Source organism: Sarcophilus harrisii, chromosome 2 (assembly GCF_902635505.1).
Source record: "Sarcophilus harrisii chromosome 2, mSarHar1.11, whole genome shotgun sequence".
Classification (NCBI taxonomy): domain Eukaryota; kingdom Metazoa; phylum Chordata; class Mammalia; order Dasyuromorphia; family Dasyuridae; genus Sarcophilus; species Sarcophilus harrisii.
In genome coordinates, this window is record NC_045427.1 from 82,152,820 (window position 1) to 82,179,590 (window position 26,771).

General features: G+C 33.0%; 1 protein-coding gene across 2 annotated transcripts in view; it reads left to right on the forward strand.

The window, feature by feature from the left end:
• MTA3 (metastasis associated 1 family member 3) overlaps positions 1-26,771 on the forward strand; it is a 171,907-nt gene that overhangs the window by 73,306 nt on the left and 71,830 nt on the right. For both annotated transcript variants that reach the window (XM_031950410.1, XM_031950411.1), the window contains exons 5-7: positions 9,207-9,270; positions 11,860-11,977; positions 19,416-19,518. In XM_031950410.1, the coding sequence (XP_031806270.1) occupies positions 9,207-9,270; positions 11,860-11,977; positions 19,416-19,518 (285 nt within the window). The remainder of the gene's footprint in view (positions 1-9,206; positions 9,271-11,859; positions 11,978-19,415; positions 19,519-26,771) is intronic.

Below are 26,771 nucleotides of genomic sequence, written 5' to 3' on the forward strand. Positions count from 1 at the left end.
CAGCATTAACAATTGCCAAACCTCTTATTCCAATTTTTCACCTCTTACCCCCCACCCCCTCCTCCAGATGGCAGGATAACCAGTAGATGTTAAATATATTAAAATATAAATTAGATACACAATAAGTATATATGACCAAAACGTTATTTTGCTGTACAAAAAGAATCAGACTCTGAAATATTGTACAATTAGCTTGTGAAGGAAATCAAAAATCATGCCTTCAAATTGAAAAAGGCCTTATTCTACTTTTAAGTATGGCCAACTTTTAAAAAAGCATTTCAGAGATCAGTGTCATTTTTGTTACCTTGTTTCTTTATTAAGTATACTTTCTGAAGCTTATATTAAGCAAAGATTTACAGTGTCCTTTGTTTCTCAACATTTTCTTCTTCAGACCAGTAGTTCCTTTTATGCAATTTCTTTTGTCTAATCTTGGTTTAGGGACTTCACACACCCACACCCACACCCACACCCACACTCACACTCACACTCACATACACACACACACAGAGGGTTTTTAGATTTTTCTGTTTTATTTTGTTTTTGTCTTGCACTGTTTGGCAATATATTGTTATATTATCTGAAGATGAGGGTAGCATTGACAAAAAGCAATATGAAGCCTTTACCTATATTTACTGAGATCTGTTTCTGATTTTGCTCTGATATAGTATTTGCCCATTATAAATTTTGTCCTCCTTTTGGTTGGCACTGAAGCATTTTCAGTAGGCAGGTTAATGATATTTGTATTCTGATATATCTTGTATTCTTATGGGACCAGAACACAGTGTAATGCTACTATTTCCATCTTGATGATTTTAATTAGGGCTTGCAACGTTATTACTTATATCTAAGATTCATAGCTATAATTTTGTCATACTGGCTAGGTTGCCGGCTCATTCTGTGATAATCACAGAGCCCAAATGGCCAGTGTTTCAGGGTGTTTTCGGGTCTTTAGAGCTATCTTACAGTCTCTGGACATACTGAATACAGACTGGAAATGTCCCATTTTGTCATTGTCATCTGCCCCCCCCCCCCATCAGTCCTATGATATAGATGATCATTTGGATTATATAGATGGGTTTTGTTATTATTAATTCTTATTTTATTCAGTGTAGTTCAGACAGAGTTACAGAAAATGTTGATATATTTAATTTTTAGGCAAATTATTACATCAAATTCTTTATTTTTATAATTGAAAAAAGTTTTGAGATGAAAACTCACTTTCTAACTCATCATACTTACCTCTACCATGGGTGTTCCACTTTGATAAGAGTATAATCCCTGAAAGCAATGATGAAATAAAGGGGAGGAAAAAAAAAGAGATGTTGGAAATCAATGGTTCATGCCATCCTATGCTCTAATAGGCTTCCATTTGTTACCAAAAAAAAAAATACAAATTTACTCATAAGTTAGTAGAATTTATTGCTTTTATTCTGAGCTTTGTTGCCATTTAAAATTATCTTGATTTATATAGTTGTACTGTATGTAATAATTATGTTGTGTATTTTGTTCTGTAGCTCTGCTTTATTCACTGTCTTTTCATACACTTTTCATATATATATATGTATATATATATAGTGTTATATTTATCATTTCTCATGGTATACTATATGCCATAATTTGTTTAGCCTATCCCCAACTGTTGGATATAAGATTGTATTCTTTTTGCTATGAGTATCTTTGTATAGATAGGTCTTTTCTTGTTGTCAGTACTCTCTTAATTGCTTATTGAAAACAGTTGATACTTCAAAGGATATAAGCAACTTTGTATATTTTCTTTGTAGCTTTTTTGAAGATTGTCTTCCTTTAAATACTTATGGTCAGGATTTTACTATAAGTGTATATTAATCAAGTCTTTCTAAATGCAAACTCTCTATCAGTATACACAGTTCACACAGCAGTGATCAAGATTTGCAGGTTGTTAGTAGTTTTTCAATGAAACTGCTGAAATTGCACATTATGTGTTATGGGCCAGAACTCTGAACTTGAAAAAAAGGATTCTTACAAGGTACTAAGTCAGTGGAATTCATAGAGACAATAAACCTAATTTAGCATGGTTCGGTATGATTGATCTGATCTTACAAGGAGATATTATGGGCCAGAACTTGAAACAAGGTACTAAGTGGAATTGAGGAGACAGTGGTTAAATCTAGTTTAGCATTGATTTAATCCTATAACAAATAATGGTTTCCTAGTGATGTAATGATTGATGTGTACTCTGTTGTGAAGCATATAAGCTAGAAGAAGCTCTCAGGCCGAAAGGGCAGACTCACTAGAAGCTCTTGGAGGCTGAGACAGATTCATTCCATCTTCCACCTTTGTGGTGACTGGAGGCTGAAACACAAACCTTTGGATTCAGAGACATTCGGAGAAATTCAGAGGGCAAAGAAGGAGGCAGGAACTCAAGCCCACGGAACCAAGGAGAGAGATGGGCCTCAAAGAAAGCTAACCGGTCCCCAGGAAAGGAGACAAGACTTTGGAAGAGACAATAAAGGATTTGGACTTAAACCCTGGCTACTCGTGTGGTGATCACTGAACTGAAACGAAGGCTGCTGCTCCCAGAGACCCCAAGAAAACCTCAACAGAGAACATTACATTTTAGAGAGAACATTACAATTATGATTTTAAAAAAATTGTTAGTTATTAGGTGGAGACATTCAGTGAATAGTAATTAATTCTCTGTTGGCTGTTGTCTAGTTAATGTTTTGAATGAAGCATTTGAGTTGGTCTGTTAAATTACTAATTGCTTTTCTTAGATTTAGATTTTTCAGTTGTGATTTTATTTATCCTTTTTTTTTTCTTTAAATGCTGGCTATTTCAAAAACACCTTTTTGTCTTTCTACCTTTTGTTTTTACATCACCATAATTTTTTGGAGAAAGTCCTCTTTTATCATCCTAGATTGCTTCATTTTCTCTTAGTCTTAAAGAAAAGTTCAAAGACATGACTTTTTTCTTCTTTTTTTTTTTGGCCTAGAGGTCCTATGTTTCTGTGCCATGAAAAGGACATTATATTAGCAACCTCAATGGCTCATTTGGATGAAAATTTTGTGTAACTGGGAGGCCAGGAACAGTCTGCTTTATTCCCATTCTCAATTGTTCTGCTTTGGACCACAATTTCAGATGATAAAATTAGAAGATTTGAACATTCTAGAATATTCTGGGTCCTAAAGACTTTTGATATTTGGGAGAGAATTTATAAGTTACAGACGTGTGGTGAAAATTTATTCAGATCTGGTCAAAACAATAGTAGATTTGCACAATCTCAATATTTATATTCTTTCAATGAAATTAAATATGCATATAAATTTGTGAAGATAGTTTGATTTCTTTCATACTTATTACACAATTTTTTTTTCAGTAATTGCTTATATCAGTTTTTAGTACTTTTGTCTCATGGGATACTCATTAAAAGAAGATTAATTTTTCTTGGGCTATTTTATTCATTGTTAAAAATAATCAGCCCATCTTTTAAGTTTTAAACGATAATAAAATAGAAATTGCTTGGAGTCAAGGAGCCTATTTTCAACTTGACTGTAAATAATATTATAAAGAAACATTCTTTTAATACCATTATTTGGGCTTGTTTGTCTAAGAAACTTGTAATTTTTTTTATAGACATTTTTTTGATGCCAGTATTTTGTTTTTAAAATCTCAATGTCTTGATTTGCCAGCGTTATTTATATCTTAAAAAATTAAGGAATTTACTAGGGATATAATGTTGATTAGTATAAGCAGCTCTAGCTAATAAGTAATATCTAGGGTGAAATAAATTAGATTTCCATTATGCTTATTTCCTTTCAAATCGTTTATTTTTCTTGTGACAGTTTGGGCAAAGTGAAGAAATACTGTAACGGAATTAACTCTCTTGTCTATTCATTTAGAAAACTTAACAATGAAGTAGTTATATTTGTACTAGCAATTGACTTTAACACATTTATAAACTTAGTACGTATTCTAGTGCGTTATACACCTTTTAAGAAAAGTCACTAAAGCTTTGGGTTTAGTTCTTGGTCTCCTTCATGCTCATTCAGATGCTATTGTGCCTCTTAATAGATTTATTCTGTGGTTTGAACTGTCAGGAAGGTTTATAGGTCAACAGAAAGGTGATATGCAGTGATTAGGAGGATCCCTCATTGTATGTACCACCTTCTCTTGGATTTGTCAGTTCTTTTCATTGTTTAATATTTGTCTACATTAGAAGATACAGAGAGAGAGACAGCAGGAGAAGATATTCTTTACTCATCTTTTACTTTGCTTCCTGTCATTCTTTTTCTTATTGTATTAACTGTTCTTGTAAAATATTTATTTTTAAAAAAAAATTATTTCCCCCCTATTACATGCAAAACCAAGTCTCAACTTTTTTTTTTAATTTTCTTCCCTTAGGGTAGGCATTTTGATAGGTTATACATATGCAGTCATGCAGAATATATTTCTTTTTAAAAATTATTTTATTATTTTTTATTATAGCTTTTTATTTACAAGATATATGGCATGGGTAATTTTTCAGCATTAACAATTGCAAAACCTTTTGTTCCAATTTTTCCCCTCCTTCCTCCCACCCCCTCCCCCAGATGGCAGGTTGACCAGTACATGTTAAATATGTTAAAGTATAAGTTAAATACAATATATGTATACATGTCTATACAGTTATTTATGCAGAATATATTTCTTAGAAAATATTTCTGAAACGGTCTCCTATTAGCCATTTTTAACAACCATAGATCAGTAGGGCTATGTGGAAGCCTGCTTTAACTGGCTAAAGCCAATATTAAATTTCCATTGTGAATACTTAAACTTTGAAAACTCTACATGTTGGAAATTGATTTTATTGTTTTGTTGATTGCTAGATTTAAGGAACTGAAGGAGAAAATGTTAACAAAGTAGATTAAGCTAAAGTGTATGTTGAGTTATGAGACCCACCTGCACTTATATCATTCCTTACATATTGAATATTGATTCTGTTCTCTAAGTGCTTATCATACTTACAATTAGTGTCACAATTTCAATCTCAAATCTCTATTAATCATGTTTGTTAATCTTGATTTCCCAATTAGGTTTATATTTCTCTATCCCAATGATCATTGTAAAGATTGGTCATCAATACCTCCTTGCTGATTGATGATACTGTGAAGTTATTAGGAATAGGAATCTGGTGGCAGATAATTTAAATCTGTAGATCTTTTATAGTATCCCTCTGAAAAACTTTTGTCAGGGTCTTATTTTGGTCTTTCCTTTTTTTAACCTGTCCCTGTGGCTTCTGGTACATATTCATTGTGTTTTGTTTACTCTGCACCATGGTGTTTTTTAAGCTGTTCACATTATTCATTCAAGACAGAATTCTGAGGGTTGAACTTTGTCTTTGGAAGCTAAGTCATGTCATTCAGTTTGCTTTATGGTGTCTCTACTTTTTGGCATATTCTTCTAGCATGTGGACTAGATATTGAAGAAAACTGTTCTTTTTTTCATGAAGGCAAATATAATACTGCTAATGCCTCCTTGCTTTTTATGCCTTTTTTTTTTCCTTCAAAAAAATGAAGAGTAAATTAAAGGAAAATTTCCTCCTTGTATTGGGGAAAAGATTGCTGAGCACACATTTCTGTTACTGCTTTCATTTGTATAATATGTATATATACTCTTATGGTATCTATGAAAGAGACTGATATGCATGTACACAGTCACATGTCTGCATATTATATTCATGCCATAAAAACATTTAATAGCATTTGGCATCTGTCTTCTAACCATGGGAATTGCATTGATAAAGTGTTGCACATGGGTACCTACAGTGTTAAAATGAATCTGGCTGTTTGGAAACATGTGAAAACCAATAGAATAGTATTGAATAAATACTTAAAATGTCATGAGTTTTATCATCTCTGAGTTGTTTTGTGACTAAAGCTTCAGATTTTTCTGGAAAGACCTAATTTATATTTATTGAACAAAGATTTTACTGTGATACAAATGATGCAACAAAACTTTAAAAGCACATTGTAAAAATTCTCCTAAAAGTTTTGTTTATATTGTACAGTTATGCTTTATGTTTATATTGTGTTTATATTGCACAGTTAGTATGATAGTTACAAAGTGTTTCTTCATCTTTTATTAAACAAGGTCTATGTAATTGCTCCTAAAAAGTATTTTTCTTTATATCAAAACCATATGGTTATTCTTTCATAGGTTCTTTCCTCAGGATTATTTTGTATTTCTCACCAAATTTACTTAATCCAATTATTTGTTGCTACTGTTATGGTATTCAGATAGAATATTTGTGAACCTTTAATATTTTAGATGAAAATATTCTATTCAGATATGAGAATATGACAGATCCTGTGAAATCCTTAAAAAAATACAGTGATCATGAATATTAATAGCATCCAATAAATCTTCAACAGATTTTATTCTTTGTTCTTTAGAATAAAGTAAAGTGCCTTCATTGGAATTGAAAATAATGTCCTTTAACAGATTATTAAATAATCCCAAAATTTCTTTTTGAAATGGTGGCAAAACAGAATGATTCAAAGCTTATTTTAGAAAGCCAATTTTGTCTTTCTTAATTAGACACTGTATAATCACAGTATTCCTAATTCAGTTCAATAATTATATTTAGTAGCATTTGTAAGATTTAACAATAATGAAACAACTTTCTTAGTCTTCACTATGTATTATAAAGTTCACTCTTGGTCTTCAAAACTGAAAGGAGTAGTGAAATAATATGATTTTGTTTTTATATGTGTATAACATGAATGAATGAACTAAATTTTTAAAAGTAATGCCTTTTGTCAAAGATAAACCTCCATGATTTCTTCTGAAAGCTAAATTAAAGATTCAGAAAGAAATAAAAAAGACCCTCAGAGAAATCTCAGAATTGATATTAGGGAAAGATGAAAAAGTAAAACTTGAGTGAGCACAATTTTTTAACGTGGATGCATATATTAAATTAATATTGTGATTTTTCAATTGTGAATTAATATAATTTCAATTTTGAAATATTTGTTTAATATAATATTTGTTCTTATACACAGTGGTGGGTAGGGCCCATTGGCTTCTATGTATTTAAAGAGGCATTTAATAGCTGTTGGATATAGCCTTGTAGGTTATCTTTACTCCAGGAGGTGCATATGTGACCTTTGCAGCTCTGAGATGGCAAATTCCTGATACTGCCTTCTTGGTGTAAGAATAACTCATAACGCATAAATAGATTGGTTCCTTTCTTTCCACTTCCCTCCTCCCCCAACAAGTGTAGAATTGAAGTTAGCGAAGAGACCTGGACATTTATTACATATCATTGTTTATAAAGGAATAAATATTGTTGAACTATTTTTTTGCAGTTAAATTGAATTATTTTCCTTTTCTCAGGAATTTTTTGCTCAGAAATAAGATAAATATAACAAATTATCAGGTTTATTTGAATATTTTCAATGTAGTATTCTTAGTCACTGGGTCTTTGATATAAATCATTTGACTCATAGCAGTATCAACTTCAAATTTTGTACTTGCTTTAAGATGATTCAAACACTCCACTGCGTCACTATCTTGTTGTAGCTGAGGGGTTTGTATAACTGAATGAAATTGAACTGTGCTATACAGGATTACTCAACATGGACTAGTGCAGAGCTCTGACAAGAGGTGATCTATTGGAGAAAGAAATAATAACAAGCCACTCCAGTTTCTTTGCCAAAAAAACACAATGAACTATTAAAACACTGGAAGATTTGACATCAAAAAATGAGCTTCATGGGTCACAGAAGGACCTGGCATGATATGGTCCACAGGGTCACAAAACATCAGACAATGCTGAATGACAGCTTTGGGATTATTAAATTGTTAAACAAATTCAGACAAAAAGTTCCAAAGCTTTCTCTAGCTCAAACAAGTCTTTATGGTCAGAAACTTACTGAATATAGGTTGAATATAGGTTTACCTGGCTTCAAATTTTATCTTTAATATTTTCTGTTAGCTATATGAATGATTTAATGACTTTGAAGTTCAATAGAGGTAATGATATAAGGATCAGAATTTTTATACACACACACACACACACACACACACACCCCAAAATAATTTTATTACCTTGATTCATCATCCACATTGTATTAACCAGAACCAATTTCTTCAGTTAAAGATGGAGTCTTATTCAAGTGTCCATGTGTCTGGCATCTAACTATTCATCCACGCCTTATTACAGTCACAAACCTGCTAAAGCCTTTCTGCTCTTGCTGAATAAGTAATAGTGCTCCATCCTCCATCTCTAAATATGTTGTTCTATGGCAATCCTGTCCTCAACCAGTGATCAAATCCCTTCATGTCAGCGCAGTTCATTAACACCAAAAAATACTACAGAAAGAATGCTTTTATCTTTTACAAAGGCTGGGGTGATATTCTCTAGGTTCTGTGCTCAGGTCATGCAAATATATATATATATATATATATATATATATATATATATATATATATATATATATATGTAGGCTCTGTGCCTGTCAGTACACTTTTGTGACTGGATAGACATAGAACCTAATTAACAGTGATTGGGTCCTATTGGCTTCTGGATGCACTACAGATAGGAATTTAGTAGTTGTCTCATATGGCCTTCTAGGTTAACTTTATTCCAGAGAGGGCTAGGTAATCTGTTGAGCTCTGTCAGAAGGTAGACCTGGTTCTGCCTGCTTGATTGACAGTACTTTTGTTTATCTACTGTTTAACTTAAAGGTTTATTACACTTACAGAATTTCTATATATTGCACTAATTACTTAAAAAGAGAGGCGAAACTGTTTTACTCTACAGTTGAAAACATAATTCACTGGTCTTATGGTCGCTTTATGTTAAATTGTTTTTGAAATGTTTAATCTTTTGTTTCCCCAAAACTTACGATAGCTCTGATCACTGTCTTGCTTGGCACATTTTATCTTTGTAAAAAAACAGTAAAATCTCAATTAACTTTCTAACTGTCCTTAATATATGGTATGCCTTTGACTAGACCCTCAATAAATATTTGTTGATTTATATATTGTGTTCTGAAACCTGTGATTGTATACTATAAGCTTAGTTCTTCACTCCTGTTATAAGAAGATACTGTTATGTAGAGTAAATATAATCTTCATTTTTAATGTTTTGTGTTCATCTCTATATATTGTCTGCAATTTTAAATATTGCCAATAGTACCTAGACAGATTGTCTACATAAGTATTTCTTTTTTCTTTTTGTACAGGGGGAAATGTAGTGTTGCACTACTGAATGAAACAGAATCAGTTTTGTCATATCTTGATAAAGAGGTAATGAAATGTAACTTTGCTACTCTTCCCTTTAGAATATATCTTTGTAAAAATTGAAATGTTTGTCAATTTCTGTTATCAAAAATGACTTTATAACCTTGATTCACCATCCACATTGTAGTAACCAGAATCAATCCTCTTTTTTTTTTTTTTTAGCACTTATTGGAAATAATATTTTTAAAGAAGTAACCATTTGTTAGTAAATTTAGCACATTAGATTATGAATTAGTTTATCTGTTTCATAGTACAGCTAAAGAAAATATATTTCAGAAATTAATGTGTATATACATTTATGATAATCGTGCAAACTTGCCTTTTAGAACTCATATCTATGGCATATTTGATTTTAAAGCAGAATTAAATTTAGTCACTCAATTTTACTTTGTTTTTTTTTATTTGCTTCACAGGTTTTATAACATTTGAAATGCTAATGTTTCATATGAGGATGAAATTGCTCTGAGAATAATATTTATTCATGAATGTAAAGATAACAGAGCAAGTATTAGTATATGGATTTTCTACCTGTAAAGTTAGGGATACATAAATACATATAAATGTATGTATATATACACACAGATATATACTTCTATCTATCTATCCATAAAATTTTGTTTTTGTTTTTGTTAAATTTGAATATTAAGGAATGATGAGAAAAGAGATTGCCTAACACAATTGATATAAGCTGACCTTGAGTCTTTGCCTTAGAAGACCTAGTTTCATGTCTTCACTCTACTATATAACCAATAGTTTTACTAAAGGACAAGTTAGTTAACTTTTTAGGGTCCAAGACAAATTTTGTAATACTCTTTAAGTTGCTTAAAAGATACTGTTTTTCATTGGTAGTAGAAGTTACTCACCCAGAGCTCTTTTCTCCTTTGTAACCTTTTTTTGTTTGCAGCCAAATTCCTTTCCTGGACCCTGGTGCTAGAAACATGATTTTTTGAACTGCTTATCTGATACAAAGATTTAAGATTGTTTATTTTACTACCAAAAAAACCCAAAAAACAAAAAACCAGCCTTGAATAGAGGCTAAAGGGCTTGCTTTAGAGTGAGGAAGACCTAGCTTCTGTCTCACCTTGGTCACATGTTGGCATGTGACCTAAGGTAAACCACTTTACCTCTCGATGCCCTTGGTAATTCTAAATCTGAAATTAAAGAGAATGTACTCATTTGTATTGCTGGATGTATCACAGATTTTACTTCATAATGTAACAAAACTTTATATAATATGCTTATGTAATATTACTAAATAATATAACAAAAATTTAACTTTATGGAATGCCATTTCAAAGTGATATCTATTATTTCAAATGCACTTGATTACTGAGCTATCAGCAATCATTTTCAGTACCTTATTGTTCCTTAAACATATAATCTGTACTATGGCTCCCTATTTAACAACTGCATTCTCCCTAGATATAATATGTCTTCATGAAACTCCTCAGAAATTTTTTGTGTATAATTCTGCCCCACATGTTTCTATCCCACAACGTTCCATAGTCTCTTGGTAATTAGTTCAGTCATTCATGTAAATATGAAAGATACAAGACACTGGGTCCAAGTGGAAGACAGATAAAATATACTAACAGTATGCTTGATTTTTGTGCAAATTGAAGGCCTGGAACACCACGGATATAGATGACATACAGGTTACTTTATTGAATGGATAACTAATAGAAAAGGCATCTTTGCAGAATCATTAGGCAATTTCATCTGCTTTGATTTTTTGTTTGTTTGATGTCAAGGGCCAAAATTCATCTTATTTTTGAGATTTTCTCTGACTTCTGAAAAATTTTAAACAAACTACCAAATACTCAGAATAACCCTAATGTAACATTATTTAACAAAAAGCATTTTTCTTCCCTGATTCTCAAAATAAAAAAAATTTAAAGCTGAAAATAATTGGAGACATAAGATACTAGATATTTTCATGCCTTTTATATTCTCAATTTGCTGTTGTGAGTTTCAGTATATTAATGATACTTTTGGTTATTATTACATGAACACCTCATACATCCCAAATAGAATTTGTCATACTATTGTTTTCTATTTTGCTTGAATTATGTGACTTTCCATTTTTGACATTTCCTTAGTAATAATTTGATAATGATAAACAGTCTGTTGCTAAAGATTTACCCTTTCATTCATTATGTTGAGTTTTACTCTCAAGGTTTTATATTTTTTGTCATCATACATAAGAACATTAGAAAAATTATTACATATGCATATATGCAATTGGTTGTCCCCCGTTTCTGAAACAATTTTCCTCTGCAATTTTGATTACTAACTTTCCTAGTTTCCTTTACATTCCAACAAAAGTCCCACTTTCTTCTATTGTTCCTTAACTCTTCTTAATTTCAGTGCTTTCCCTCTTTTAATTATTTCCTGTTGGGTATATGGCTTACTTTGTATATGTTTATTTCCATGTCATATCTCATAATAGATTGTAAGCTCCTTGAGGGCAAGGACTGTTTTTTGCCTCTTTTTGTATCCCTAGTGCTTAGCTTTATCCCTGGCACATAATGGGCATGTAAGAAAATTTTATTGTTTGTTTACCTACTTGATTGACATCTATAATTTTTTTTTTAGGATACCTTTTTCTATTCTTTGGTTTATGATCCTTCATTGAAAACACTTTTAGCAGATAAAGGCGAAATCAGAGTAGGACCTAGATATCAAGCAGATATACCAGACATGCTTGCAGAAGGTATGTTTTAAATTATTTTCTGTATAATTAAAAAAAACCATTTTATTTTGCCATTACATCTTTAAAAAAATTTGTAAAGTCATTGGAGAGTGAAGATCCATGTATTGGAATAATGTACAAAAATTAGGAGAATTTGTATATGATTATATTTTCTCTGTGCTTACCTATACCTAAACATGTTTTCTAATATAAGACCTCTAAGGGCAAGTAGGGTTAAAATGGTATGGTGGCTGCAAGAGTGAAGAAGAGGATATATGTAAAAGAGTTGTTGTGACTGGGTATTTGGGTATTGAGAATGGTGGTGTCCTCAACAGTAGAAAAAACGTTGGGAAATAGGGAGTTTGTAAGGACTCAATTGAGTCCTGATTTGAATACTTTGAGCTTGAAATGCATGTTGGAGTGCTGTTTTGAGATGTCCAAAAAGCATTTAGTGATATAGGGCTTGAGAATATTTGAAAAAGTAAAACTGGATATGTATATAAAATAATTAAACCAAAGGGAAGTAATGAGATCGCCAAGTGAGAAAACAGTTATGAAAATGAGGGACTCAAGTCAGGACTTTGAGGGAAAGAATATCTAAGCATTCAGGGAAGGGAAAAGAACAAACATTTGTTAAGTGCCTCCCAGGCATTATGCTAAACATTTTACAATATTTTACAAATATTATTTTATTTGATCCTCACAACAATCTTGGGAAGTAGGTGCTATTATTTTATTATCTTCATTTTATATTTGAAAAAACTGAGGCAGACAGCATTTGAGTGATTTGCCCAAGTTTACAAGCTTATGATCTGAGGTCATATTTGAATTTAGGTCTTTCTGACTCCAGAGACATTGCTTTGTCTACTATACCACCTACTTCTTCTAGGTAGAAGAACCAGTAACAAGCATTGTCATAAAAAATGTAGGAAGGAGAGAGTAAGCAACAGTTTGCAGTGCTATACAGATAAGACAACATTTCATTTTTAAGAATTGAGTTGCAAATTTTCTCCCTCCCACTAGCCTCTCTCCTACCCTTTGAGAAGACAAGCAATATCATATTAATTATATATATGAAATCATGCAAAACATTTCCACATTAACCATTCCCCCCCACAAAAGAAAAAAGAGCAAGAAAAACAAAGTTTAAAAAATGCTTTAGTTTGCACTTACAATTCACTAATTCTCTCTCTAGAGGATAGCATTTTTCATCATGAATTCTTCAGAATTATATCAAATCATTGTATTGATTAGAATAACTACGTCTTTCACAGTTGATCATTGTTGCAATATTGTTGTTAGTGCATGCAGTTAGAGAATTTCCAATGCTATAGATAGGTCAAGAAGGATGAAAAAAATAGATCGTTATAATTGACAATTAAAAGATCATTGGTAATAGTAGTATCTAGGATATATTGGAGTCAGGAAAGACTTGAGGCAGGGAGACAAGTTAGTTAGTTGACAATTACAGTGTGAGAAATATTGAAGGCCAGAAATAAGATGGTAGGTAACTTTGTGAATAGAGGAAAGAGGTGTTGTAAAGGGAGAAATATGCAAAATTTAGCAACTGATTTGAGAGTATGTTTGTGTGTGAGGGAAGAGTAAAAAGATCATAACATTTCCAATATTATGAAGGGCTAGAAACAGATTGGATTCTTTCTCCTTCAGAAATAAAAAATTTTGGAAGAGTTGGGAACTTTTTGGGAAATGCAATGAATTCAATTTTTTGATTTGTTAAATTTGAGATTGAGTCCAGGGCACCTATTTCAAAATGTTGAGTAGACAACTAATAATGTGTATTTGAAGCTTAAAGGATACACTGGAATTGAATATCTGAGAGTCATCAATATAAAAATGATAATTAAACCCCATGATAATGAGGTAAGAAAGAGAAGATTGGAGAGAAAAGTAGAGGGTTTAAGACAGAGCTTTAGGGAATGCTAGTAATTGTGAGGTATGCTATGGATGATGCCTAGAAAGGAGATTGTGGAATGATTAGACAGGAAGGACAACCAGCAGAAATCAGTCATGAAAGTTCAGTTTGGAAAGCATTCCCATGAGGAGAGAGTGGTCAGCCATATCAAATGCAGCAAATAGGCCAGAAAGCATAAGGACTGAGAAAAGACCTTCAGATTTCACTGTTATGGAGTCTTTAGTAACTTTGGAGAGAACAGTTTTAGTGACTAGTTTAGTGACAACAGTCCAGACTATTGAGAATTGAGTAAGAGAATTTTGGCTGAAAAAAGGGAGATTGGTTGTTGTCTTTTACTCTCAGAGGACCGAAATGACATCACTATGTCGGATCCAGTTACAGTTGTCCAACTATGGCTGATCAGACTAATATGAGCTTGGAATGCTCTGCCATAGGTCGGACACAAATAGTCCCTATGAACATTTGCAATGGATTCTAACTTTGCACATCTTGCAAAGTCCAGTCCCGCTTTGCTCGTAGAGCACAGCACTTACTCTGATGAGGGCATGCCATGCCAGGCAGCCCTATGCCAGTCTCTCTCAAGTCTTTTTTTTTTTTTTAATGAGGGAGACTAGAGCCTGGTTTCTAGTTTTTAGAGAAGGAAACAGGGGCTAGGAAGAAGTTGAATATTCAAGGGAGAAAAGGGATTATTGAATTTGCAGTCTGCTTAGACCAGAAGGGAAGAGGTGGGATCAAGTGCACAAATAGAGATAATTGGTCTTGCTAAAGAGAGAGGCCACATCTTTATCATAGACCTATGGAAAAGGAGAGAGTGGGATATGATGTCAAAAAGTTTTGAAATAAAAAGGGATGGGGGAAGAAAGAGTTAATGTTGAATGCTTTCAGTTTTTAAACTAAATTAAGATGCAAGGTGCTCAGGTGGCAAGTGGAATACTTTGGGGTAAGGACTTGTAAGGAAAGAGGTTTGGAATAGCTTCTGTGGGGAATGAAATGGAAAATGAATTAGGCAGAAATAAAAGGATCATCTTGCTTTAGTGAGGGCTGATTGAATTTGGATAACATCAGTTTGTAGTGTACTCAATTGTTTGGGTAGTCCTTAGTTCTCAAAGAGGACCAGAATTAAATCGCTATGTTAAAGTCAAATTACTGTGTCTGAATGTGGCTGATCAGACAAATACAAGTTGCGTTCAATAATCTGCCAGAGGTTGGACACAAATAGTCCCTCTGAACATATTGTGTAGCTTCTCTAACTTTGAGAGCACAGAACCTTCTTTAATGAGGGCATGCCATGCTGGGCAGTCTTGTGTCCTTGTCTCCCATGTCATACAATTAGATCTAAAGTTCTTGTATTGCCTTTTCTAACCACCTTATGTCTCTTGCCCTGTGTGAGTTCTCCAGAAAATAGTCATTTTGACAAGTATACATTTGGCATTCGAACAATGTGGCCAGCCTAATTGAGTGCATTCAGCACCCAGTGAGTAGGAACTGATCAGGAACCAGTAGGAGTGAGGAGCCAAAGACTAGAGTTATCTAGGCTTGAGATTTGGCAAAAAAAGGATTCAAGAGTGGAAGACTGTAGAATTGAAATGGTTAATTATTTTATAGAAGTTAGGAAGGGTGAAAAATGAAGTGGAAAATTAGTTGGGGGGTGGGGAATGGTGGTAGAAAGAATATAGATTAATCCAAAGAGTGTAGGCGAGTGAGGTATTAAGAAAAATGGAATGATAGGTAGTTATTATCAAACAAGAGAAAGTCAGGAGTTCCTAATTAGGCAAGTGAAATCCTTATGAATTATGGTGAGATCTAATTTGAGACCATCATTATGGGTGAGTAAATTAATAGGGATTTAAGAAAACTCATGTATAAGTAGGTGTCACAGACCATCTGTCTAAATATTAAAATTCTCTAGTATAAAGGTAGAAGTTGGTAAGAAGAAAATGGTCAGTTTGTTGTTAAACTCCTCGAGAAAGGAGAATGACCTAGAGTTTAGTATAGTACAGCCCCCATAATTCAGATTAGATAGAAATTTTTGATTGAATGGGGAAAAGGCTGAACAGTCTGGATGTGACAAACTGTTTTTGTTTTTGCTTTTGCTTATTTGTGGAGTTGAGGTGGGAGAGGGGTGATTAGAGAAGATATATCCAGCACTGGAAATGATTGCAGGAGAAATGTGAGTTTGTTTGGCTATTTGATGGAAATAGTGTGAGAGAGGTCCAGCTTGAAATGGAATTTGTTTATTATTGAAGGGGAATTTCAGAAAGTATTATTGAAGGGTTGGCAGGTTGGAGTAGGAAAATGGTAGGAGAGGGTTGAGAAGCATAGAGATGAGAGATGTCAGAGGGCTAGGGATAGTTTTCGTCTAAGTGTCTGGTGATTGGTTACTACAGGGATAGGGAAAGAAACTTGAGTAGCCATAGAGTTGATAGTGTATGGCAGATGAATAATGAAGCTACTAGGCTCTGAGGGTGTTGCAGAGGGCCCTGAGCCAAGTCTGTGCCTGGGTTTGGACTGGCCTGCCAGCTGCTCTCATTCCTCATCCTCTTACTGTGTGGCTGATGTGGAGGGAGGGCAAGAAATATGGAGTGATGGTTTACTCCTTCCAATTCAAAATTCTAAATATTCTTTGAGGAAATGTAGGAAACAAGTAAAAAGATAATTGTGTTATAGATTTCATAGGGGAGTGGGGGTTTGTGAAGGATGGAGAGAGAGAGGAAGAATGAGAGGTCTCAAAATAGGATATTAAAGCTGGTGAACAACTGGAGCCAAAGGGAACAATTAAATTAAAGATTAAAAAATTTTTTCTTAGTCCTCTTGAATCTTTCTTCCTTTTCAACCAAAGGCTATATAGCAGCCTCAATTTACTTTAAGTAAATTCCCTCAATTTCCTTTATTTCCTCAATTTACTTTAAGTTGACACTGAACTTAGTTTTTTCACAGTTATAAGAAGTTAATAATTTATAATACTGTCTATGATATAAATGATGAATTCCTGTGATGAGTTACTGATAACTTAATTCTTTGTGTATGTATATATAGATAAATATATATATATACTTATCTATGTACATATATATATATATATACACACACATACACATATATAATCACATCACATATTTTAAAGGATAAAATTTCAAATGACTCATAAATGTTTCATGATTTTAAAGTTTAGATATATTTTCATCTGAAATCATATTTTCATTGTCTCCTTTGTAATTGAAGTTCCCATTACAGAGAATATAGTTGATCATCACTTTGGTGCTCTGTCTCAAGTCAAGGGGCTTAACAATCAACAGGCATTTAATCAAGTGCTTATTATTTGCCAGACCCTGTGCTAAACTCTGGGCAATACAAAGAAAAGGGAAAAGAAAAAAAAAAAATCCTTGTTCTTAAGAAACTTAAATTATAATCTAGAAGACATTTATATTGGTACCTAGATGATCATATTAAGTATATTAAAAGGAACCTTTTAAAATGAAAAAAAAATTTTTAAAAAGTAAAAAAAAAAAAAAAAAAAGTTGTCTTTGAGGAAAAGGCACTTATAGACTTTGGATGGCCAGAAAGATGTCATGCTAGACTGAAGGTAGTAGTTGAACTGAATCTTAAAGAGAACTGGGATTCTAAAAGACAGAAGTTAGGAGGAAAAGCATTCCAGCCCTAGTGGGGAGCATAAGGCATAAAGATGGAAGATTTATCTAACTTTGTAGGGAACAATGGGCAGTATGGACAAATTGCACCGTCTGTGGAGAAAGGAAGGAAGAAAGGAGAAAGAAAGGGAGGAGAAAGCTGTGAACAATTTTTACATAATAGAGAGTTTATATTTCATCCTCGAGATAATAGGGAGCTATTAAAGCTTAATAAGTAGGAAGACAAGGTAGTTAGACCTGTGTTTTAGAAAGATCACTAGCATCTGTGTGAAGGATGGACTGAAAAGGAGAGAAGATTGAATACAAGACTATTACATTCTAGAAGAAAGGCCACATAACCTGAACTAATATGGTAGTATTACCATATTAATGGTAATTAATGGAACAAAGGGAAAACATGTGAGAGATGTTTTAAAGAAAGAAATAAGATTTGTCAGTTTTTGAAATAATGGGATGAGTAAGATGAAGGAATTGAGAGTGACATGAAGACTGTGAGCCTAGTTGACTAGAATGGTAGTGGTAATCTTTAAGTTGTTGGGAAATTGGGGAGAGAATTTGAAATGTATTAGTGTTAAGTTTGAAATGGAGTTGAGTTGAGTTTGAGTGCTTTTAACTGAAATTTCTAATTGGTAATATAGTATTAGAACTCAAGAAACAAGAGTAGAGCTAGAAAAATCGATGTGGGAATCAGCCTAAAAATCATTGAACCAATGGGAACTGATGAGATAGTGAGATAGTATACAGGGAATAGAGAAGAGAGTCTAAAAGATTTGGGGAACATCTATGCTTACTGGGCTAATTTGGATGGTCTGAAACAGTCACTATGGAACAATACAGCAGTTCCTCAGTTAGGGAGGATCGGAATGATTGTCTGCTTGTAGTGATCACTCAGATTAGATAACAAATTTGTTATCTATAACAAATAGTTGAGATAGTATGCAGGGAATAGAGAAGAGAGTCTAAAAGATTTGGGGAACATCTATGCTTACTGGGCTAATTTGGATGGTCTCAAACAGTCACTATGGAACAATACAGCAGTTCCTCAGTTAGGGAGGATCAGAATGATAATCTGCTTGTAGTGATCACTCAGATTAGATAACAAATTTGTAGCAGAGAAATCACCACAGTTTCATGATTTCTTTCAGTCTATTTTTACTTCAGCGCATAAATGTGGGGGAAAGCCTCAGATGGCAGTAATCCAGGTTTTGAGTTTGATGGAAGTGATCAATGACAAATCATTGACATGTGGCAAAGGATTCCAGATTAGGGGGTAGTATAAAATTGAATTCACTCCCTAGGGAGTTGTATTTACTTATCTGTGATATATTGTATCCCCCAGTAGAGTAGAATGGCAACTTACTGAAAATAAGGAACTTTCACTTTTGTGTTTTTATCTTCAGTATCTGGTGTTCTGCTTAGCAAATAATGGGTGCTTAATAAAACCGTATTTATTATTCTTCTTTTACTTTCCTTTTGACCACTTCCTATGTCTTGTCACTATCATGAGTTTAGTGGCAGGAGCACAACTCACCACTTTTCTGTTGGCTTTAGCTATAAGTAGCACAAGGAACATTTGTTTTAAGAGATTGTAGTAGCTTTGAATGGAAAGAATGAATATATGTTATATATATTTGCTTATTATATACAACATGTATATATTTGTATATAATATGATGAATAAATGTATTGCTGAATTAAACTGTCTTCAACAATATATTAAGAAGAATTAAATTACTATGATAGAAAAACTCAATTTTAATGTAAATTTAGTAATTTTGTAATACTGTTCTAGGGATTCTTTTTTAAGAGATTTTTTTTTATATTCAAAGATAATATATTTCAAATAATCAGACTTCTGTATAACCTTTACTTTGTGTAGGAGAAGCAGATGGCAGAGAACAATCAAAATTGGAGGTCAAAGTTTGGGACCCAAACAGCCCTCTTACTGATCGGCAGATTGACCAATTTTTAGTTGTAGCACGGTAAGCTCAATTAAAGAATAACTTCTCTTCGAAAAACTTCTCAAAGTGCTCTGTGTTTTTCAGTTATCCAAAGAGATTAAAGTTTAACATTTTTTCTTTCTTCTATCTTTGTCTCTGACTAGTTTTCTCACTCTTTCCTTAGTAGAAAGAGGAGGAAAAATATTTCAGGTGGATAGAAAAGTGCTATCTAACATCAAAGAGAAATCAGTACTCTTTAATTTCTTATTTTACTTCTATTTTCTTCACTGACAAAAATGACATTTCTCCAGAAATAACAGCTCAAAAAGACTGAAAGTAGTTGATATTCAAGAATAAGTAAGGACATAATGAAATAATATTTAGTTACTCTTGGTGAATTCAAGTAACCTGGGGAAAATGAATTTCATATTGGGTACTAACTGGCAAATGTACTAGCTAAGTCACTGTGAGTGATATCTGAAAGATCTTGAAAAGACTAGAAGTGTCATAAAATTGGGTAAAGGTAAGTTTGATACTGATGTTCAAAAAGGGGAAGTGAATAGATCCTTTGGACTCTAGGGTACTAAGCCAGGTTTCACTTACTGGGATTATTCTAGGATGAATCATTTAAAAAAGTGATTGATGAATATCACTTTATCAAGCGCAAATGATTTTAGACTAACATTTCCTTCTTTGAAAGGGTTACTAAACTAGTAAAGAAGAATGCTTATAAATATAATTTGCCAGTATTTTTAGAAAAATATAATCAAGTATCTCCTATTTTTTGAAAAATATTTATTATCAAGATCTCATGTTGTTATTGTGAAGATTAAGATATGTAGACCCAGATAATAATATAATTAGATAGATTCAGAAATTTTACAAATGACTAGAACAGAGTAATTGCACAGAAAAGGATTCTGATGGATTGTCCCTGATTGACACACTTTCCTGTATTGTTTCATATTTAGTATATGAATAAAGGCATAGGTAGTATATTCACATTTAGAGATGATAAAAAAAAAAAGCCCCCAAAATTCGAGGCACAGTTAACACAGTCGAGGACAAGATACAAGTGTGAAGATTGTGTATTTTAAATCAGCAGGAGTCAGGAATTCAGGTTAGGGGAAAATCATCTATCTTTATTCTCAGTGAAGAAGGATCGGAGGTGGAAGAGAATCGGCGATAGCAATGTATGCAGCTGAGTCAAGAAGCTAGCTAGACCAGCAGCCACAGGACCAGCAGCTAGGAGTATCGAACCCAGGCCCAATCTCCCTCAGCTTCTCTTCCTCTCTTTCTCTCTGCCTCCACCCACCAAAATCGTCATTTCCTATACAACACATCAGGACTTGCACAGAGAGTGGGCAGGGACCATTCTTTATCCAATCATGTATATTAATAGAGTATAGCCCAATTACTATTTAGCCTCACGTACTTGGGACCTCAGTGCATCAACTCAAACATCAGCCCATTACATACAAGGATCAAGAGTTATTTAATCAAGAGTTAATTAAGAGTATTAGACTCAGTCTAATTAGATGAAAATCAGTTGCTCAGTCATTTCCATGACCCTTTGTAGGGTCTTCTTGGAAAAGATCCTGGAGTTGTTGGCCATTTCTCTTCCAGCTCATTTTACATATGAGGGATGGAGGCACACTGGGTTAAATGGTTTACCTGAAGTCACACAGCTCCTAGGTGTCTGTGGCTGGATGTAAACAGATTTTCCTGACTCCAGACCTGGCACTTTACCCACTGTGCCATCTAGCTGCCCCTGAGATTTAGTAGTGATGCATAAAGCCTCACTCTTGGACTCTAAAAATGACACCCTACGAAAAAAGATGGAGGTGTGATAACAGCTGTTTTATCTGAAAAAGGTGAGTTTTGGTGGAATGTGAGCTATGTGTGAGATAGTAGTGGAATGTTATAATTAAAAGATGTAATATGATCTTGGGCTGCACTAAAAGAGAAAAAGTTTCCAGGATTAAAAATGATTATAATGATAATGATGGCAGCAGATAGTCTGTGAGATGGGACTTGAACTCATATTCTCATACTTCATAATCCTTTGTATTATGACAAGAAGCTTTTTGATACCAAGTATCAAACCAACTTGATACCAAGTGCTAAGTACTGAGGTTACAAATAGAAGGACATTTCTTCCTCTCACATATATATTCTTCCTAAACCCTTGTTTTCTGACTGAGGTGCAATGTACTGTCTTTATAATTGAAGGGCAGAGTGACATTTCCTACTTATGTACAAATTCCTTAGCATTGTGTTTTTAGAATTAAATCGCTTAATTGAGAAATTTAATTGTCTGCTGTGTGCTAGGCAATGGAGATATAGAGACAAAAGTGAAGCACTTTGCTGTCAGATAGTTTGAATGCAATGTACTTATGTACTAAAAATGAACATAAGCCCATTCTGTGGAAGAACTAGTAATTGGAGAAAATATGTGGGATAGTAGATTGGACTTGATGTCAGAGAGACCTGGCCTAATCTGGCCATGTGCATTTACTAACTATGGAATTCTGGTCAAGTCACTTAACCGTTATTTGCCTCACTTTTCCTATCCATAAAATGGGGTTAATAATAGCATTTACCTCACAGGGCTGCTGTGAGGATCAAATAAGATAGTATTTGTGAATAAGTAGTAAAGTATTATATAAATTGTATGGTGGTGAGTTTTGAGCTCAAGAAAGGATTTAATTAGAATGTGACACTTGGCTTGAGTCTTTGAGGAACTGAAATATTTTAGGCATAATAAATGGTCAGTACAAAGGCAGTAAGACAAGTGATGGCGTGTAGTTAGTTTGCTCAAACCGTGTAGTATATGAAGAATGCATCATAGAAGAGTAATATAGGGACTGTCTCATATGATTAGGAAAATAGGGTGGGGCCAAGGTTGCAAATAGCTTTAAAAGCCATACAGGAATTTATCCTTAAATTTTGGAGCAGAATGGAAAGACACAAGGTTATTGAGTAGGGGTATGACATGGACAAACTTTTTACAGTTTTCTTAAAATGGAGAATCCTTTTTACAGGTGTGTGGAGGATGTATAGAAGGAAGATTAAAAAGACCATTGCAATAATTTTGGCCAAAGCTGATGAGCCCAGAACTATGGTATAGGTTGTGAATAGTGATGAAATGAAAGATATAGATACCTGTACAGTTGTGTAGATAGAAATAGCATGCCAATTGTAAAGGAGGACTTCTTTTTTTTTTCCAAAAAGATATAAACAGCCAATTTTCAGATGAAGAAATTAAAACCATTTTCATTAATATGAAAAAATGCTCTAGATCACTGTTGATAAGAGAATTGAAAATTAAGACAACTCTAAGGTGCTACATACTTCTCAGATTGGCTAAGATGACAGGAAAACATAATGATCAGTGTTGTGGGAAAACTAGTACAGTAATACATTGTTGCTGGAGTTGTAAATTGATCCAATCATTCTGGAGAGCAATCTTGAACTATGCCCAAAGGGCTATCAGACTGCATATTCTTTGATCCAGCAGTATCTCTACTAGGTCTGTATCCCAAAGAGATAATAAAAAAGGGGAAAGGCCCCACATGTGCAAAAATGTTTGTAGCAGCTCTTTTTGTAGTGTTAAGGAACTAGAAACTGAGTGGATGCCCATCAGTTGGGGAATGGCTAAAAAAATTACAATATATGAATGTTATGGAATATTTTTATTCTATAAGAAATAATTATAATTTTAGAGAGGCTTGGAGAGACTTACATGACCTTATATGCTGAGTGAAGCGAGTAGAACCAGAGGACATTGTATGCAGCAACAGCAAAATTATGTGATAATCTACTCTGATGGACATGACTGCTTTCAGTAATGAGATAATTCATGCCAAATTCAATGAACTTATGATGGAGAAAGCCATCTGCATCCAGAGACAGGACTATGGGGACTGAATGTGAATCATAATATAGTATTTTCACCTTTTTTGTTGTTTGTTTGCTTTTTCTTCTTTCTCATACTTTTTTTTTTCCTTTTTGATCTGGTTTTTCTTGTGCAGCATGATAAATATGGAAATATGTTAGACTTTTGCTGTCTAGGGGTAGGAATGGGGAAAAGGGGCAGGGAGAAAAATTTGAAAGAGGTTTTTCAAGGGTGAATGTTGAAAACTATTTTTGCATATATTTTGAAAATAAAAACTTATTAAAAACAAAGATTCCATTTGTGAATTAATAAATTTTATTTTATTCTACTCCATCTGTATTATCAGTGCATTTGTAGCGAATTACACAATTTAGTCCTATCTAATATTATTCTCCCATTGTTTGACTTATGTTTGTACTGGAAAAACTCCCCCAACCTACTTCCCAAAATGTTTTAAAAACAATTGTTAGTTCTTTAATGGCAGAAGTTTTCTGATTCTTTTCTTTTACCGTACCTAGGAATATTTTAGCTTGTAAAAAGTGTTCAGCAAATACTTAATTTTTAATCATGTCAGATTAACTCATTTTTTTTTGTACTTCACCATGACTGGGTATTAGGGGCAGCATGAAATACAAGACTTTCATATGAAACATTTATTAATGACATCCATCACCCACTGATGGTGTGTATCATACTCTTAAATAGATAAATTACATTTTACCTTTCTGTATTCTGTGCTGCCTTATTTGAGTAGAAAATTCCTACTACATTTTTGATAACTATGGAGCAATTGCTGATTTAAGATTCTTAATCTTCAGGAAGTTCCAGTTTCATATGATCTTGACTTCACCAATTCAGGAACTCTTAGAGAAGAGGAGCTGGGACAACAAATAAAGTTCCAGTCTAGCATAGTTGTGCTTTAAATTGAGAAGTTTACAGAGATAGAATGCCCTTCTGGGAACAGGCTGTCTTTCGTTTTCTCTTGAATGTGCTCTAGTTTGTCAAAATTAACTTGTTACTTTGATAAAGCTCTCTGCTATGAGATCTAGCCAAACTCAATTTTCAACCCTGGGAATGGTCCCTCTGTGAAAGCTACTTAGAAAACCAGCACTCTGCATTACAAGGAAATGCCAAGAACTGCTCAGAGATTATCTTCTTGAGAATACTATTGGTATGGGAAGATTGAGAAGACAACCTTAGAAACTTCCACAAGTGACTCATTTCACTTTGCATTAGTTCATATAAGTCTTTTGAGGTATTTTTTTTTCCCCTGAAATCTGCCTATGCATGATTTTTATAGCACAATAATATTACATTGTAATCATATACCACAACTAGTTCAGCCATTCCTTAATTGCTGTGGATCTCAATTTCTAGTTCTTTGTCAGCACAAAAAGAGCTGTTATAAATATTTTTGTGCAATTAGATCCCTTCTCTTTCCTTTCCTTTCCTTCCGTCTTTGGCTTTTTAAATCACTTTGGGATATATATATATATATATATTATATAGATATAGAGGACTATTGCTGGATCAAAGGGTATGTAAAGTTTTATAACAAAGTTTTCATGTTGCTAAATGTTTCTAAAAATGCATATTAGCAAATCTCATATTCTACTTAAGTGATTTTGCAAATAATAGGTTCACAGATGATGGAGTAGCACAAAAACATTCAAGAATTTAATTTTCTTTAAATCCTACCACCTTTTCCAAGGAATAATCAAAATTTTCCATTGTCTCTAACTTAAACTCTGACTTATAACTGTCTTTCTCCCTACCCTCCCCTCGTTAGCAGTAAAGCATTAAACTCACAATTGGATTGTATTGTACTTAAATTGTTTTGGCTTTTACTATTAGTTGATGTTTGTCTGTGGTATAAGTGTATTTTTAAGATCATCTCTACTTATTTTCGTTGCAATTACTGATATGTATTTTATTCCACCTTTGTCTTCACATTTCTTATTTTTGCTTCCTAAACTAATCACATTTTCCCTTGCTATCTCATATTGAAAGCTTGTAACTTATCTTTGGAATTGCCTTGTTGGTGTCCAAAAGCCAAGAGAAAGAAAGAAAATGGGAATCTTGGCTTGGGCCACCATTGGGGCTTTCTAAAATTCTTTATAGTCATGAGCATTCATAAGCCAAGGTCCATTATTGTTTTGCCTCTCTTCATGGTTCTGAGATGTGCAGGATTTAGCATTAACTTTGTGAATTCCTCAATAATTCACCTAATTTGGACAAATGGATTCTGGATTCTCTCCTTTAGGATTTTGTAAAGCCCTATTTGTAATCCCTTTTTATAAAAAGGTTTTTGCTTTACAAGAGCACCATGGAATTTTTGTAAATTTTTTTGTACAATTAATAAAAACAATTTATTATAACCACTGCTTTCTGTGTGGAGCCATATTGAAATTAAAATTAAAATTTTTAAAAATTGCTCAGGCTTGTAGATTTAATTGTAAGACTGCTGCTGCAGGAATGAGGCTGAAATATATGACTTGTTAATGTGTAGTCTCTCAAGATTAAAAAGTGATGTTAATCTACTGGTCATCCTGCCATCTAGGGGAGGGGGTGGGGGGGTAAGAGGTGAAAAATTGGAACAAGAGGTTTGGCAATTGTTAATGCTGTAAAGTTACCCATGCATATATCCTGTAAATAAAAGGCTATTAAAAAATAAATAAATAAATTTTAAAAAATAAAATAAAATATTTTTATTAATTAGAAAATTATGAAAAGAAAAAAAAAGTGATGTTAAACTTAGAGGAATAAAACACCAAGACACTCACTATTTATCAGTATTTCTATCTGTTATCAACACAATATATTAGGAAAGAATAAAAAAATTCTATTCAAAACACAGAATGTATAATACCTCTATAAAGTCCTTTATCAAGATATAGAGTATTGCATTAATAACTTGCAAAATACTTTCTTTTACAAAAATAAAGTCTTAAATAGATATGAATTGCTAATTATTGGTTTATGCCATTGTAATAAATATAATTTATTTTATTTATATAATTTATATTATTATATATAAATATAAATAAAATAAATTATGGATAGCAGAAGATTTCTTGACTGAATTCAAATAGATTACATCACAGGGAAAAAGATTCATAATGTTGATTTTATAAAATTGAAAAGTTTTGCACAAGTAATTAATGATATCAGAATTAGAAGGGAAACATGATTGATTAAAAATTCATCCAATTTCTGATTAAAAGTTTAATATATAAAATGTATAGGCAATTAATACAAATGTTGCTATAAGATATTTCAATTCCTCAATAGATAAATGATCAGTGGATATAAAAAGCAGTTTTCAAGAAGAGAAAGAGAAGCTATCAACAACTATATGAAAAAATGATTGAAATTACTATAAATTAGAAGCATGAAA